This window comes from Melospiza melodia, chromosome 3, assembly GCF_035770615.1.
Source record: "Melospiza melodia melodia isolate bMelMel2 chromosome 3, bMelMel2.pri, whole genome shotgun sequence".
Taxonomy (NCBI): Eukaryota; Metazoa; Chordata; class Aves; order Passeriformes; family Passerellidae; genus Melospiza; species Melospiza melodia.
The window spans coordinates 126,094,431-126,111,442 of NC_086196.1; the positions used below are offsets into that span (position 1 = coordinate 126,094,431).

Sequence of the window (17,012 nt, forward strand, 5' to 3'; positions counted from 1 at the left end):
TTATTCTGAAGTCATGACTTCATTTATGAAAAGAGGTTTGACCAGAAACTCAGTGCAAGTGGCAAAGTTGACCATTACTGTACAGTATCTGCAAGAAAATAAAATAACTCCACATTGCTCAAGTGGCACGAAATGGATGTGCCAAAAAAAAATGTCTATAATAAAATCTCAAATAAGTTTCCGACATTAAAGTTTTATAAATAAGTACAAATTGAATGCTATTGCTGAACTGCGAACTGAGGAAAAAAATTATCGTGTAACAAGTTACCAAACTAGTTCTAGCATCAAAGACAAAAAGGAATGTTGGAACTTGTTTGTACAATAGAAATGAAAGCTTCCAGTTTGTAGGATGAGAAAATTGAGGCATGCAGGGACTCTTGCATATGGATATATATATTTTATATATATTATATATAATATGTACAGTTTAGCTATAAAACTTTGATGTGTAAAGAAGCTGTCTTCAATGAAAAATTGAACATTCAGAGGAAATTCCTGAGTTAGGGTTTTGTGACATGGGCCACTGAGAAAAAAGCTGCGGTTGGGTCCTCAGAGGTGTTATGTCCATCCCTGTTAAGATTGAAATAACATACAAAAACAGACAGTGTTGCCACTGCTTCGTTCCCTGCCTGAGCAAGGGATAGCACCATTGTGAAGAGAACTCCTGCTTGTAGAGAGGAGGGAATACTTAAAAACAGTATTGCTGCTAAGACCACTGTAGTGTGCACCAAATACGTTCTTCTAGACAACAAATGAACACTGCCACTGGCTGACTGAAGAACACCTGACCAGGTGTAACGTTAAGGTTACGAGTCACTAGGTGTAATCTTTCCTGGGTTGTTCATCTGTTGTACATTTATCAGTCATTTCCTGACAGAAGTCTACCGTGACCGTTTGGCTGCTCTGCTCAGGTGGAAGCTCTCTCTCGGGGTAAGTACCTGCGTCGGCTCCATCCAACCCCGCGCCAGCCGAACAATTCTCCGAGATGTTGTTGGGCAGCCAGGGCGCTCCCAGCTGCACCGAGCCTTGCTCCGAGCAGCACTGCATGCTCTCCCCGACGCACTGGGAGCTCACCAGGCTCTGCTCCACACCGGCTGGGGCGGGGCTGATGGTGGTGACCGGCTGTAGATCCATGGGTCTGAGAACGGGGCAGTATCGGTGGAGGGCTTGGATCTGTTCCGGGCTCTGCATGTCTCTACACACTTCTTGGGAAAGACACGAGAAGTTGTCTAGCAATTCTCCCATGCTCGCTTTCAGTTGGTTCCTTTCTGAGAGCAATTTCTCTTTCTCACACACCTGAAAAAGAAAGAAGGCATCTTAGACTGAGGAAGGGACATCCACTGCCTGCACACTTTGGGCACATATATGTGGCATTCACATTCTCTGAAAAATCCCTTTGCCCAGGATTTTTCTCCTGGGAAGCTGTGAAGCCTCAGCGAAAAAGAAAAACAATTCTTATCGCATTTGCTTCTCCTGTGCTTTGCTCGTCTGGAATGTGTTTGGAGATTGTTCACCCACAGGTGATTGTTTTATTGGATTCTGGCATGAGCTGTTTTGTCTCATTGGCCAATCAGTGCCAAGCTGTGTCAGGACTCTGGAGAGAGTCACGAGTTTTCATTATTATCTTTTCAGCATTGTGTATGTATCCTTTCTGTATTCTTTAGTACAGTTTAGTATAGTATTCTTTCATATAATATAGTATCATAAAATAAAAAATTAGCCTTCTGAGAACATGGAGTCAGATTCATCATTCCTCTCTGCCACGAGGGTCCTTGCAACTACAATACATATGCAGCAGTACCCAAGAACATCAGTGTGTCACACCTGTTTTCATATGGCCAGAGGAAGAGTCACAAAGACATCAAGTATTTGACCACCATGGCCTGTGTGGACAGGAATTTGGGAAACATCTGGAGAAAAACATTTGAACTGGAAGATGATAGAATCCCAAGTTATTCTCACAGAACTGTTCCCTTTATAAACTAAGGCTGCCCGACAGACGATATAAAAGAACTCTGAACAAAACATTTTGAGGGAGAAGTGCCATTTCCCATCTAATCAGCAAGAAAACAGGTTAATTCCTGAAGTGAGGATGAGCTGCTGGTGTTTGGTTCGCCCTTGAACTGTCAGGTTGGCTGCTTCGGCTGGGTGCACCCCTTGGAGCTCCATTATCACTGAGAGAGGTGAGTTTATTCAGAAGAGAGGATCTAAGTGTGCTCTGTGGCCTGCACCATGGCTTGTTTTCTTATGTTCTGGTGCTTAATGGTTTGGGCTTGATCTAACACAGATCTTTTTATGAACCCAGCCTAGGGTTTCACCTCAAAAAAACGGTGTTGATTCAGTGTAGACTGGCTGGGATGGTCCTGCTGCATCTCCTGTCTCAGGCAGGTGGGCACACAGCTCGAGAGAGAGAAGATGAGATTTTGTAGAGTACCAGAACTATTTCCAGAGCTGAGCTGGCCCCAAAAGCAGTGCAGCCACGTATCTCACCTAGTAACACTGCTAAAGCCAAGATGTCTCAGCATCTGAGGTGTGAAAGCTCCACAACTCAGATAATCCAGCTATGGGTGGTTGTTGACAGCTGATAGTATTGCCCTGGGTGCAGAGCCCACACTGGAAGCATACAGCTGTGTGAATGTGAAAGAGAGCAGTACACATGAAAAGAACTAACTGCTAAAATATTGATAAATCTATCAAGAAAGCACAAAAATAATAAAAAAATAAACAGATGCTCAAGTACATCTTGAGATGATGAATTATGGAGGAGAATATGCTGCGAGTTTGCAGGGAAAAAAGGGAATGTGAGTGGGTAGATGAATGAGTGAGAGAAAGCAGGCAAAAAAAATTACCTATCAAACTCTGAGGATACAACCATTTCACTCACTGTCTGCTGTGAAACCATCTGTGTCAAGAAGATGGGTGACTTACAGTAACTGCAGGGGGAAAAGGGGTCTTTCATAAACAAGACCCAGCCAAGTGAAAAACCCTTAAACCAGAGCACCATTATGTAATTCATGAGACTGGAAGCTGCTGATCACAAAGTGGACAGAAGAAAACAAAGGAATTTCCAGTGGTCATGTGTTGTGTGTTTATTCTTTTCCCTGTCCCTGTCTTCCGTCTCAGGGGGCTGGGTACCCGGGGAGCAACCAGTCTTACTACTGAGGCAAAGAAGGCATTAAGTACCTCAGCCTTTTCCTCCTTCTCTGTTGCTATGTTTTTACTGCATTCAATAAAGGATAGAGATTCTCCTTGGCCTTCCTTTTGTTGCTTGTCTGTTTAAAAAACTATTTATTGTCATTTACAGCAGTAGCCTGATTAAGTTCTAGTTGGACTTTTACCCTTCTAATTTTCTCTCTGCATAACTTCACTATATGCTTGTAGTCCTCCTGAATAGCTGCCCCTTCTTCCAAAAATAATAAACTCAATTTTTTTCTTGAGTTCCAGCTGAAACTCTTTGTTCAGCCATGCTGGTCTTCTCCAGTGTCCTATATTTTTGCATGGGGGATCAGCCTGCTCTTGTGCCTGCAAGGTTTATTTCTTGAAGAATGTCCAACCTTCCTGAACTCCTCTCTTCAGTACTGCCTCCTAAGGGATTTTCCCAACCAGTCTTCTAAACAGGCCAAAGTCTGCATTCTGGAAATCCAAGGTGGCAGCTCTACTGACCCTCCTATTTAATTCTCCAGCAACCAAAAACTCCATCATTTTGTGATCACTGTGCCCAAGAAGGCATCCAGCCATCACTTCACCCACCAGCCCTTCGCTATTTGCAAACATGTCCAGTGGGGTGTCTTCCCTACTTGGCTCACTCACTGCATATTGCCACATATTCAAGTCCCCTTTGCTAAATAGAAATGTCAACTTGTTTTTGGGAAGAATCCTGCACCTCAAATGGTTTTTCATTCCTCAAATTGAGCATGGATCAAGCCCACAAGGCCATTCACATGCCCTTCATTAATTCCCCTGAGATGAGTGTTTGTGCTGGGCAGAGGACTTAAAATTTTTATTTTGTCTGTCTGCAGTTTACTATATCAGACAATAATGGCAATGTCACAGGATTGCACGAAATCAATTAACTCAAACCAATTTTCAAGTGAAGGCTACAGCTATAAGGCTGAATGACCCTGGCTGCTAGTCCAGCCCTCAGAGTGCTGCTCCTGAGGCTCTGGAGAGCAAGAGACAGGAACTCCTCCCCACCACCAGCTCAGTGCAGAGCGACAGGCACGTGCAGCCAAGACTGAACCTGCTTCTTCTGACAGCCTGATGAGGATCCATCCACTCTTTCACTGTGCAGAACCTCTGACTCACCCTGTACACACTGTGTGTTATACTCAGTGCAGGAAGCAGTTGCTCACTATTTTGTTTATCTTTGTTGTGTTGTTTGTTTTGCATCAGTGCAGCACTACTCTGAACAATGTTTTGATTTTTCTTTTTTTCCCCCCAGGGCTTCAGCAGCACGGCATCTGAAGGCTTCACAGGCCTTGATGATTTAAGCCTCCCAACCAGCTTGTGAGGTCAGTGTCACCTCCCTGTTACAGACGGGAAGCAGACAGGCACAGGCAGCAAGTGAGTAACCCAAAGTCTTGTGGCTTTCTGCCATTTGTGAGGTGATGGTAACTCAGCTTCTTCAACAGATCCCTGCCTCTTTCACACGATGTTTCCTACAGCTTGAGCAGAGAACAAAGCAAAATGAAACACAACAAACCCCACCTGAAGTGTCCATACCATGACTGAAAGTGAGAGGAATTTTCTGAGCAGCCCCTTGGCCTCGGTCCAGGCACCTCCCCCCCTTACATGAAAATGTGATGACACTGTCTACTGGGCATTCTGCTCATCAGTGTACAAACTGAACTGAACCCCCTGAGGTGTGGACTGGAATTGCTGCTGGTGCAGGCTGCAGTGTGAGGGTGAGCTGGGCTGCAGCAAAGGTACAGAACTCACCAACTTGCGGATTTCACATTCCAGGTTCTGAATGCAGTCCAGTTTCCTCTTGCGGCAGCGCTGGGCTGCGATGCGGTTCTTGCTGCGCCGGCGGACATCGTGGATGAACTCGAGCTGCTCTGAGGTTAGCTTGTGCATCTTTATCATCATCTGGAAATCATTCCTTGGAAGATCTGTGATTTGATCAACAGGAAAAGGAAGTTTCACCTAAAACAAACACAAGACAAGAGCAAAGAGTCATATTTTGCTTGCTCAATGCAAGCTGAAAAACAGTGAGCGGAAGGACGATTTTCTCTGCTGCCACCCCCTCAATAAACAACAAACCAAGTTTTACATTGAGCAAGTTCTTCCCTTGTGGCACATTGTGGAGGTCCAGATGGTAAGGATAAGACGACAATCATACTTAAATCAGCAACATGTATGAATCCCAGATAAAAATTTCATCTTCCTACAAAGCCTTAATAAATGATCTCATTGCATTAAAATAAGGTTCTGTCCACTCAGAGACACGGCCTTTTGGAAAGAGTGAAGTACCTTGCTGCTATTATATTCAAACTAGTTTCAAGGAAAGGGCTATTACCACAGTAGGAAATGTGCATCTGCTTGGACTGCAGGACTGAAAGTTTGATTAAGTATGAGATTAAAAATACAACGTGACACCTCAAGTGGATGAAAAATAATGTATTGAAATTAGGAAAGGTCACCTAATCAGCATTTCAACTGAACAATACACTGTGTAAGAAGAAAGGGTCAGAGGAGTGTGATGCAACACATCCTATCTTGCTAAAATATACACATTTAAAAATAAACCTATATATATTGTTCATACTCTAATATTCTTGCAGACTAAAGAGCACTGAAATTTTATTTCTTGAAAAGGTCAGGGTGGGACTTCAGGAATCCTAGCAATTACGCATTAAAGCAGAGCAAAACACAAAGCTCCCAGCAGTCTGAAGCAATGAACACACACTGTGTCAAAAGCTTAAGAAGGGTGGATATGCTCAAAGCCTTTTAGGTTTTTTAGCCCAAAATCTATCAGTTTGCTCAAATCAAAGTAGCACCTCCCTTTAGAAACCTCTCTTCACTTAAAGCCTCAGACTGATAACTGTTAAAAAACTGATGTTCTTTGGCCAGCTGTTGTATTTGGTGGCCAGATAAGAGTCAGCTGACAAAGCTGAAGGAGATGCAGAGTAATTTGATTGACCCCTTCTTTTTCTGAGTCATACTCACACTGCCCAAAAGATGGCAGTAAATATTTATGTTTCTGTCCCTGTTTGGTACACTCTAACCTCTGGAACAGGGAGACTATTCTGCACACAGGCTATCAAAGAAGGTAAGTTGCTCCAGCCAAATGAAAGATATGTGCTGAAAACACTCCTTTGATATTTAAAACATGCATTATCTTCAAATGGTACTCTTAAAAAATATTTGGAAATAAAGCAACAACATGGATTATAAGTTATCTTCTTCAGAGAGCTGAGTTGTTTGAGCAGAACAGTTTGCTGAGGACACACCAACACCAACACAGAGCAGTGGCCTCTGGCATTGACAGCCATGGACCATCAACCAGGCACCTGAACCTGCAGTAAGCAGCTCCTCACCTTGTTCAGGGGTGTTCTTGGCTGTTTTCTTGTACCCTTCTAACACTGTTCTGTGCAAACACCTACCACATTCTTTCAGATGGTTTCATGCCCTGAATGTTCATTCATGCCCCTCTGCCGCCCGTGTCCTGCTTCGTAACACACTACTCGACAGGTCAATTTAAAGCAGCAAGGAATGCCAAACACCGCCCAACCCCTCCCAAATTCTTGCTAGTACACACAAAGGCTGACCTGGGGCACGGGGATGTGAACTACCTTGTTTACAGACTGCCAGTTAATGGCATGAAACCTGTTTGATTTCCCCTCCCGAGCCTTTGGATGGTTAACATAAACTCAGTGTCACCTGTTTTTTTCTCAAGCTTCTACCAGGGTCTGAAAATGAAAACAGCCAGTGCTTTCCTCTGAAAGACACCACAGTTTCACTGCAAAACCAGCCCTTTCATGTTCACAGTTTTTCCTTATTTTCTTAAGACCAAAATGGAAAGCAATGTTAACTTTATTTCTCCCTACCTCTCCCTTTCCAAACATATTTACTTGCAAGGAGGAGATGTGCTTGCAGCTGGAATGGGAATGAAAGAGAAGCAATTTAAATATGTCAGGTAGAAGTTGCTGAAGGGAAATGGGAAAATAAATAAAAAAAGATTCGTTAAAAAAAAAGAGATTGAAAATAAAACCATCTACACAGCAGATCAGAGACTGCTATCAGTAATCCCAGCATAATCCCACTCCTGTCACAGGCAGCACTGCACAGGATTAAAAATGTGAAAGGGAAAGTGGAAGTGAGTCAGACTCATTTCCTTCACCATTCACAGCATTTTTATTGCCTGTCTCCCTCTTCGAAATCAGCTGTCAACTGAAAAAAAAAATAAATACCAACCCACCAAGCTTTTGGCACGGCGACAGTGAATAACTGCACCGGGGTGTTGCTGCAGTGAGAGGCTAAAGTGTTTTACATCTGCACAGGGCAGGACTCTCAGCTGCTATTTACCATAACAGTGTGGTGAGTCATTTTGCTAGAGCCTGCAACTGTGCAGTGGGTGGCATCCATCTGACTCACCCAGAGCTGCCTGAAATGATGGGCTGGAACTACCTAATGTCCTGCTCCCTTCAGATGGCAATGCTGCACGGCTTCTCCCTCCTTCTGGCTGCAGAAGGAGTGGATTTAAGATTCAGAAAAGATTCTGCATCTTACAGCATCTATGAGAGGTGAGATAAAATTACCTGAGGTGTCTGAGAAAGACAGTTAATCTTTTCTAAAATATGAAAAAACCCCACGAGTTTGCTTTCTTGTAAAGGTTTCTTTCTAATTACTATGATTTTTTGGTTCAAACTATTTCAAATTAAAAATGTAAGTGGGATCCCTCCTCCTTCCAGGAGTTACTCCAGCCAGAGCTAACCTCACAGAGCTCCAAAATCTTCCCTTATCTGCACAATTACTCTTTCTCTGCATTCTTACACCAGCAGCACACGCTTGCTTTCCACTACACAACAAATAAACTGGCACCTTCTACCACCACTGCAGACTCTACTGCCCCAACTTTGCCAATCTACTCTTGGGAAAAAGGAAATCTGGTTAGGATTTTGTGGCATTTCCCCCCCCTTATTAGCATTAGGATGCCAGTGTAAATGTCAATGCTTTGAAAGGCTAAGTCAGAGCAGTGATGTAGGCAGGGAGGGAAAGTGACTGACTCAGCACATGGAATGCCCATATATAACCAATTAATTCCTTCAAGCTTCACTAGTTAGTGCCAGCTTGGATCCTATGCCAGATCCTATGCTGTTCTGCTCATCTATTGCACTAGTCATTCCTGCTGCCCTCCCCTCTCTCTTTTTTACCTGGAATAAAGGAAAGAACCAAGGACCTGTATTCATTCCCATTAAAACATAAAATGTCAACTCTTGGGAATTTATCCTATGGGTAACCTTAGCTTCTTCATTCTTTCTTTATATCTTAATTAAGACATCATCTCACTCTAGCCAAGTGTTAGTAAAGATAATGAACTTCCCAAGTGCCACATCACAGTAACTTTAAGGACAAATACATAATCCATAAGAAAAAGCAACCATTATGTAGTGGGCATGGGAAGGTGGAACTCACTGTACCAGTTGGTCAGGTGCTCCAGAGCTGTAAGAAAATATCCTGCTGCCTTAGTGCCCTCACATCCTGAAAGCCTCTGACACTCACACTTGGAAGGCTCTCAGGACCCACCCAAGCAATCCAGCCCAGGGGCTCAATCATATTAATGCCTTTTTTTTTAAAATGCAGAAATGAGTACTTGGCTTCACACAAGAGAGTCCAAGGCATTAATGTTGTGTTTTCAAGTATCTTCCTTAGCATGCAAGTCTGTCTTCCACACACACTCAGGAAGAAATTCATTCCAGGACAGGAGCTGAGGGGTGTCCACCTCTGATAGGGGCTGAATTGTCTACAGGGTATTTCAGGCACCACTTGTGGTCCTGCAGACTAGGGACCTATTCCTGTCCTGATCTCACCTGGACAGAGGCTATCTAAGAAGCACAAAGGTAATAGGCCATACTTTGTGTAAGGGATAGCCAAGATATATTTTCTCATTCTGCTGTCTCCTGGCACAGGTAAAGCCTTCAAAACACCTCCTTTTCCAGGTGTCAACTGGATGGCAGAGGACTGCAAAAGGGGAATGATGAGCCCAGGCAGTAAAGATCTACCATTGTGTCAACAAACCAGGGTCTAAATTGTCTGTCCCACTTCAGATCAGCAGGTTGCACTGCAGTGTGCTCCATCTGACACAAGACAGCTGATAGCCTGGGGTCCACTCCAGCCTCACCTTGTGAGGGCCATGAGAGGTGTTTGGGTCAGCAAGTGCTGCCTGAGAGGGCTCTGCTGTGGAGGCAGCCTGGGTAACCTTTTGATTTGCCACCTGCCTCACAATAGTGGAGGACCAGGCTAATCCCATCTCCCAGTAATCAAGAGATGTGGATGGGATTCTCATCCTTTAGCTCATGATTTAGACTTGTACTCAAACCACACACTGCTGGTACTTAGAATGCTGGGCTGACCTCTTCCCATTGACTGCTTGCAGTGTCCCCAGCTTCCAGCCCTTCAAAAGCACAACAGTTTGATACTCCTGCCCTTTAACAGGCTTCTCTGAGACCAGGGATAGCACAGAAACACTGACAGAAGCCACAGGTGCACTTAAGAATGGAAGGTCAGGCAGTGAAATGACAGGGGGTAAAGTACAGTGTTTCTCTGAAAGAGTTGCTTTTGCAGCTCAAGAACTGGAATCCTTCAAGAGCTTGTGCAAGGTCTACAGAGCAGAGTATAAAAGAATTGGTTGTAGGGCTCCACAAAATAATATAGTGTTTAAAAGGATCCTCCTTACATTTCAAACTCTCAGTGTTGTTGTAATCCAGCAATTCTTTGCTACCAGTATGAAGACCACTCCTACTGAAGAGAGGAAAGAAAACAAAACTTCTGTGAAGTTTATGTTACAAGACCAATGTTTGACAAGACACCATTTAAACAGACATTGAGAAACAATTCCCAGTGCTCTGCTGATGCCATCCTAGTCAGGAAAACATCTATCAGAAATCAATCTGGAGACTAATTTTTCTCATTTTCAAATTTGCAAACCTAGCAAAATCAGGAAGGCTGGGCTGAGTGATCATCACATTCTGGGGAGGTATCACATATCACAGCAAGTTAAAGCCTTCACATGTATTTTTCTTGGTTGCCCTTCTTTCCATGTAACATTCTTCACTGAGTAGGAATATTAAGCAGTGAAGCAGTCTCAGATGAGGTAACTCAGCATAGTTACAGTAGATTTCTGGTAGAGCAGCTTTGGTTTAACTCCTCTTTTCTGGGGCTCTGACTTGCAGTATTTTGCTAAGCACCAGCAGATAACAGAGGAAGGGTGGCTGCCTGCCACTTAACATGGAGGGGTTTCGACTCTTGCTGAAAGTTATTTACCAACAATATCCTCAAAGGTCTAATTGCATTAGCTTTCCCTTTATGAAAATTTCCTTTGAAAAGTGAGTCACTAACCCAGGCGGGAAATTCTTTTGAAATACAGATGAGGAGACATTGAATGCAACTCTCTAGACAGTAATAGCTCTTGGAAAACTCCACCTCTTACCTCCTCTTACCCTTGTTTATTTTTTTCCTCAGAAAACTCACTTATCATATTAGACTGAGCTGAGATTTCTTTTTAACTGGTTTAGTAGTACAATATTTTTTACAAATTTTCTAGCAGATAAAAATTCCAAAGTACTTGCTGAAGAAAAGGAATACCAAGAAAAGTAGGTAGTGCAGAAGTTTCTGTTCCTTAAGTAGGTTAACAGATTGACAGACTACTTCCTTCTCAACAATTCATTATTTCAGGGCTTATTGTTTTGTTGTTGCTATTTTAAGCAGGATTGTCAGAACCTGCCTGTAAGCACTGAGCTTTAAGTCTTCTCTCTAGTATTATATCTCAGCAATTGATTTTTCACAACCTGGGGAGAGAACCTGAGAGAACTGAGTGAAAAGAACAACACAAACTATTAAATATTTCTGTGAAGTCCCAATAGCTGAAGTTACAGCCCTGTTCCTGCAACTCTGTACCATGGGTACACCCTACACTGCACTTGCTGCTTCTGTCAGGAAGCCTTTGTAACAAAGGGAGATTGCAGAAGAGCCTTGGTGGCTCCAGGAAGGGAAGCAATAAGCAAGGACATCCTGGAGAAGATTTACCAGTGGTGTTCCAAGGACTGCCACCTCCTCTGACTGCTGTGACTGCCTTCTGCAGCCCCAATAGGATGGAGGCTCATCACAAGGTGGGGTCACCTTCACCCACGTGGCATCATGCTGAGCCCTAGCACCCCACTTCTGGCACCAAACTACTTTGGCCATGTGCTCCAGAAGGGCAGCTGTCTGTGGGAAAGCGGAATGCCTGAAAAAAGCACAAAGAAGCCTCTCACCTACTTCTCACACAATCAATACCCCAGCAAATGTTTTGTGACATCAATTCTGGCAGCACAAGCACTCTGCGAGCCAAATTAAGACCAACTAGGTCCAAATTCCAGGGGAACTGAGCAGGCCCCTGAGATAACTGATGGTCAGAGTCCACCAGGCTTATTCCCATCAGGCCATCCCATTCCAATAAAAGCTGACCTGCAGCAGAGGAACCTGCATGGCCACTCTCCAGAAGGTCAAGCATGTCACCCCCAGATATCTTATCAGGTGCTTTTTGAATAGAAGCCCAGAAAACACTGTGTGTTCTGATATGGAGGGGGAAAGGCCCTGTCTGAGAAGTCACCAGGACAGGAAGGGCAAAGCAACAATTTCAGGAATGGAGAAAGATTTCCATGCAGCTTGCAGGGAGGAAAAGAACAGAAAGCTGTGCATTTCAGACATTTGTGAGTCTCTCCTGCTGTTTCAATCACAGCCAAACAGCTGAAAGCAGGTAGAGCAACTTATACAAGTTCCTGCTGCTTATTTTCTGCTGTCTAGTTTAAGATACCCTTTACTGAGGTTTCCACAGCAGCAGATCTTGCATGATGCACACCCTAAGTCACTGTATTAATACAGCATTGTTTAATGAGGCTGCAAAGTCTGCTCTTGTATTGGTAACAACCTTCAAAAGATTAATTTTTAAACAAAATTTCTACCAAAGCAGTGGTGTGATCTGTTTACCCTTGGCTTGTTCAGGATAGTGCAGTGCAACCTCACGGAGCATTAATTTCCTCACCACATTTTTAATGCCCAGCAGCCCTAATCAAAATACCCTGGGGAAAAAAAAAAAAAAAAAGCCTTATCAGCAGTCCCAGGGAGAAAACTTGCTCAGCACAGTTCAGAAAATCTTCCCCAGAGGAAACCAGCAGCAAAACCAGGAGTGGAGCAAACCTTTCCTAGCACTGTCTCAGAGGCAGATGTCTGCCTGCCAGCAGCACACCCAGCCAGCCTCCCATAGCTGCTTGCTCCTTGTGTCCCTCCTCTCATCCATGCTCTCCTGCACATATGCACACACCTTTTTCTAGGAAACCACCACCAGTCCCCTGTAAGCTTCTAATTTCACTCTTCCAGGCTCATTTTTGCTGCAGCATATTTCCACACAATTAGGTAATTATGACAGCTAATTAATTATCAAATCTCAAAGGGCGAACCTCTGCCCTCTGCGCTGCCTCGTGCTGAGCAAGCAGCACACATGGGTGGAAATGGATGCTCCCTGGTCCCTGCTGCCCTCTGCCCCTTGTAAAGGCAGGAATTCACTGAGTAACCCAGCTATGGCCTGGGCTGCTGTAGGGCTTCCCAAATGGGATCTCCTGCACACTATCCCAGACAGCCTCCCAAAGAGATTCCTCTGCCTTCTGCATCGTGCCCATGAGGACGAAGAACTGTCCTCCCAGAATCATTGGTCCAGTGTGACCAGAGATTAGGACACCAGAGGCTCCCCTGGCTCTTCAGCCCTTTCTGAAAGCTAAGCAGCCAACTAAAGGAAGCACCCACATCTGTCTGAAAAATAAAGCCTGGGATGTAGCTGGAATAAAGATTGAGCAATAAAGTTCACTCTTTTCATCCTCACTCCATAACTAAGCCCACATGGTTCTGAACTGGGTGCTCTCAACATATGAACCCTCCTCTCAGCATACGAGCACTTGTTGCTCCCCACACTGAAGCAAAAGCTCTCAGTGGAGTTTTTCAGCATTACTAGAGGAACCTGGTACCTGATTTCACCCAGATGTTCTCTAGGTCATGCAGATTCCTAAGGAAACTCTGTGAATAAACATCCAATCCTTTCCACTTTCTGGGCTACACAACACATCTCCTTGATTTAAGCCTGCCCTCAAAGTAGTGACTTCACACAGTTTACTGGGTCATGGTTAGCCAGTTATTACTGCAGCATCTTCAGCTGACCCACCTGCAGTTTTAGAGGGCCCCTCTTTCTCCTCCCTCTTTTAGGAGAACTACATGGAAATTGACAGCTTGCTCTTCAGCCCCAAATCATTCTCTTGTCATTGCCCTAACAATCCTGGAAATTAAAGGATAACTTCTCTCTGAAAACATTTGTGCCATGGCTGCTAGAGCTCCGAACAAAATGTTACAGGCAGGGAACATGATCTCAAGTTGTCACATAATAGAGGCAAAACCCAGGACCTGAATGTGCAGCACACACACACATAGACACACACACAGACAGACACGTGCAAAGATGACTTGAATGCCATTCCCTCAACACAAGGTGGTCAGCTATACAATTGTTTGAGTAATTTCACAACTCTGCTGGCAGCATGCAGCCTGGGTCTTCAAGCAAGCTGCCCAACCCTTGGTGTCAGGAAAGGAATAGCTTGAGGTTTCTTAAACAAACCCGCAGCAATAACAAGTGGAGCTGGAACCACCTCAGCAAATTAGGAATAAGGAGCAGTGCATTGTACCACAGAAGTGGGTGAGGGAGGGAGGAAGACAGGAACCTGCTGGCAGACTCCTAAGCACATCAATGCACTCTTATCATTCAGCAGTTTGCTGTTTTCCTATACCCAAGTTTATACAAGTGCTGAACACTTCAGAGATCAAGCAGACCTATTAATGTGAAGTCAACCGTGTGCACTCAGCTGATGAGGGAATAACCAGAAGTTACTCTTTGCCCCTACAAACAAAGAAAGTGCTGGGGAAATGCAAAGTCATTTGAGAGAATCAAGGAGAGATTAATTGGGTCACAACAACTGTGATAGATGTACTTATCTTAAATCCCTACCTCATGCCCTCTGTCTTGCACAGGACATGATTCACTGTCTGCTTCTGAGAATGACCCAGACTCATCGCTGGAGTTTGTTCCATAGGATGGCTCACATTTAATCTGGGCTCGGACCGGGTTGTACAATCCATCGCTCACCACGCCGGGCTCCTGGTGCTCGGGCGCCAGGAACCGGGGGCCTTGGGAGCACGGGGAAGAGGAGAGCTCGCAGAGGCGCAGGCTGCAGGGAGAGCCGCCGCTGCCGTCCTCCGCGTACGAGTAGGAGGAGCACGAGCTGGAGGTCCTGGTTCTGGTTTCCAGAGGAGGAGAGCGAGGGCAAACTTTAATTGGCACCGGACAGCTGGTGTTGGGCCGCATCCGTCCCGGCAGGTGATCGGCTGTGAGTGCGCTGTGCGAATAGGTCTGGGAGCTGGGGAGGGACTGGCTGCCGCCAGCCCACAGACCCTTTGGCACAGTCTCAGTGAGGTCTTTGTCCAAGCTGCTCACACCAGAATATGAATGCACCGAAGTGTTTACTTGGTCACAAGCATTTGAAGAGAATATAACGCTCCTCCTGTCCAGTTCCCCTTCTTGCTTACAGAGAGTTTCAAAGCCGGGCCCCCTGAGTGGTGATCCCACTGTGAAGTTGGAAGCATCCTTCTGCATGGCATGGGACTGTCCATAGTTCCCTGTGAAAGGGACATAATCAGTTTTGTGGTCACCCTGAGTTGTCCCTTTTTCAAAAGGGCATGCTGGACTCCTGCCAAAGTGCTGTTGGGAAGTGCTGGGGAAGCCAACCAAATCTATGCTTTTTGTTCTGTTGAAGAAAGACCGCAAGCAAGAAGGAGAAGACCCACTTTTTGGCCTGTCGACACAAGTGAGGCTTGGCTGTTTCCTGTCCATTTCAACATCCCCTTCTTTATCCCTGATGTCAGGTTCGTCTCCAGACAGGCAAAGTGTGATGCTTTCTTCATCATTCTCTTCATTCTGAGGCTCACTTTTTATCTGCCCCATAGCAAGTCCTGATTTGAGGCCATTTCCAGAGCTCTCTTCACTGAATGTGCTTGCAAAACCTGAGGTACTGATGTGTGATGTGTTGTAGACATTCTTGGTACAAGCAAGCTGGTATTTCTTGTATCTGGGGTACCGTGTTACTGCATCTTTATCCAAATTGTCCTTGCTATCTCTCAGCATGTCAGAGTCAGGCAGCATCCCTTCGCCTTTGTCCGCTCCAGCAACAGTGGTTTCAAAATTGAAGGGTTCTTGGTGCATCCTCTCCCTTGGGCAAGATATTTTTGACGTCTCCGATTCCATCGTCTCCTCCTCGTCTCCATCGGAGTTCTCCTCATCGTGCATGCGCTGGCAGGCGGTATCTTTTTTGCACAGGAACAGGCCATCTTCGTTGTTCAGCAGCTGTGTCTGAAGGAAGCTGAAGCAGGAGTCCTCCAGGTTGTGCATGCGCAGGAACTCGGCGCAGTGAATGACCTCCTGGATGTTTTCTCTGCTGAGTAACAGCTTAGCAGTGTAGGCGAACTGTAACAATGGACCAAATCCCCTGACAGTGACCTGCAAAAATAGAGAGGAAAATTGCTGGTGTTACCATCAGCTCTTGCTATCATCCCAAGTCCTTCATCAAGTGGTTAGATAAACTAACAGATCTGGCATTCAGAAATAAATACTGCCCAGCAGCAGCTGCTCTTCTGTCACACCTGCAGTGATGCTGCATCCCAGAACAAGCACTGCTCCCTTTGTGGGCCTCCTGTACATCACTGTACTGGTTGAACTGAGACAGTTTTTCCCAAGTATCTTGAAGACCTGTGAACTAAGTCTCTGGCCTAATAAACAGTTGACAAAACTAGCCTGGACACTGCTAAGTCTTACATGGATTTCATTTTTACTGTGCTACAGCCCCCAACCATGAAAGCACCAATTTAATTTTGATTCTTCAGCTCTGATGGAAGGTTCAATAAACAGGTTTCAAGCTTAAGATACCACTTATCCAAAAAGTGTTTTGATAAGGAAACACTTATTATTACAGCAAAATTCAACAGAAAATCTTTCTGCCTCTTTCAAAAGCAAACAATTTCCTTTTTTTCTTCTAAATTTTTTTGCAAGCCATTGCTGAATACATGATAGGTAAGTACAGACTGCATAACTTTCCTCTATCCCATGGAGATTATTCCCCTCATACTGTTCCCAATTTTAGTGAGCCTGAGGTACAGCTAACAGAAAAGAAATTAATATTTATAGTTCAAATGGTAGAAATTATTCTGAGTCCCACCTCAGTACTTAATTTCCCACCATTTTCTTTGTAGAAAGAGTAAAAACTGTTTCCAGGAGAGTGATCTCCAGACAACTGTTCCAGGTCTGACTTATGCACTGCTACTCATCTTTTCTTTCCATACCATCTGTGTTTAACATTAATTTATGATATATTAAAAAATACACACTTCCCCCCCTGCCATTTTTTATGGTTGTATCTTTACATACAGCTATCAAATAAGTTGCTAAGTCACATAGTGAACTCCAGATACTGTCTATTTTTGACAAAAATACTCTGACTGCCACCACTAACTTCTCTTACATTTTTTTCTCCCAATGGGTATGAAACAAAAGGATTGGAAATATTATTCTTCATGAAGCAGCAACAGGCTGCTTCAGAACCACAACCCATCATCAAGGATTAAGGTTTCTGCACAAGAAAATTCAGTGCTTTGGCTACAAGTTTGAGATTTGGAAGACCACAACTTAATTTCCCATTGCACCAACCACCTACTACATGACC

The 17,012-nt window shown here is 44.4% G+C and overlaps 1 protein-coding gene across 3 annotated transcripts in view; it reads right to left on the reverse strand.

Moving 5' to 3' along the window:
• Positions 1–17,012, reverse strand: part of BACH2 (BTB domain and CNC homolog 2) — a 181,594-nt gene continuing 164,582 nt past the window's right edge. For all 3 annotated transcript variants that reach the window (XM_063153015.1, XM_063153016.1, XM_063153018.1), the window contains 3 exons: positions 14,249–15,793; positions 4,939–5,145; positions 1–1,296 (listed from right to left, as the gene is read on the reverse strand). In XM_063153015.1, coding sequence (XP_063009085.1) covers positions 817–1,296; positions 4,939–5,145; positions 14,249–15,793 — 2,232 coding nt within the window. In that variant the 3' untranslated portion in view covers positions 1–816. The remainder of the gene's footprint in view (positions 1,297–4,938; positions 5,146–14,248; positions 15,794–17,012) is intronic.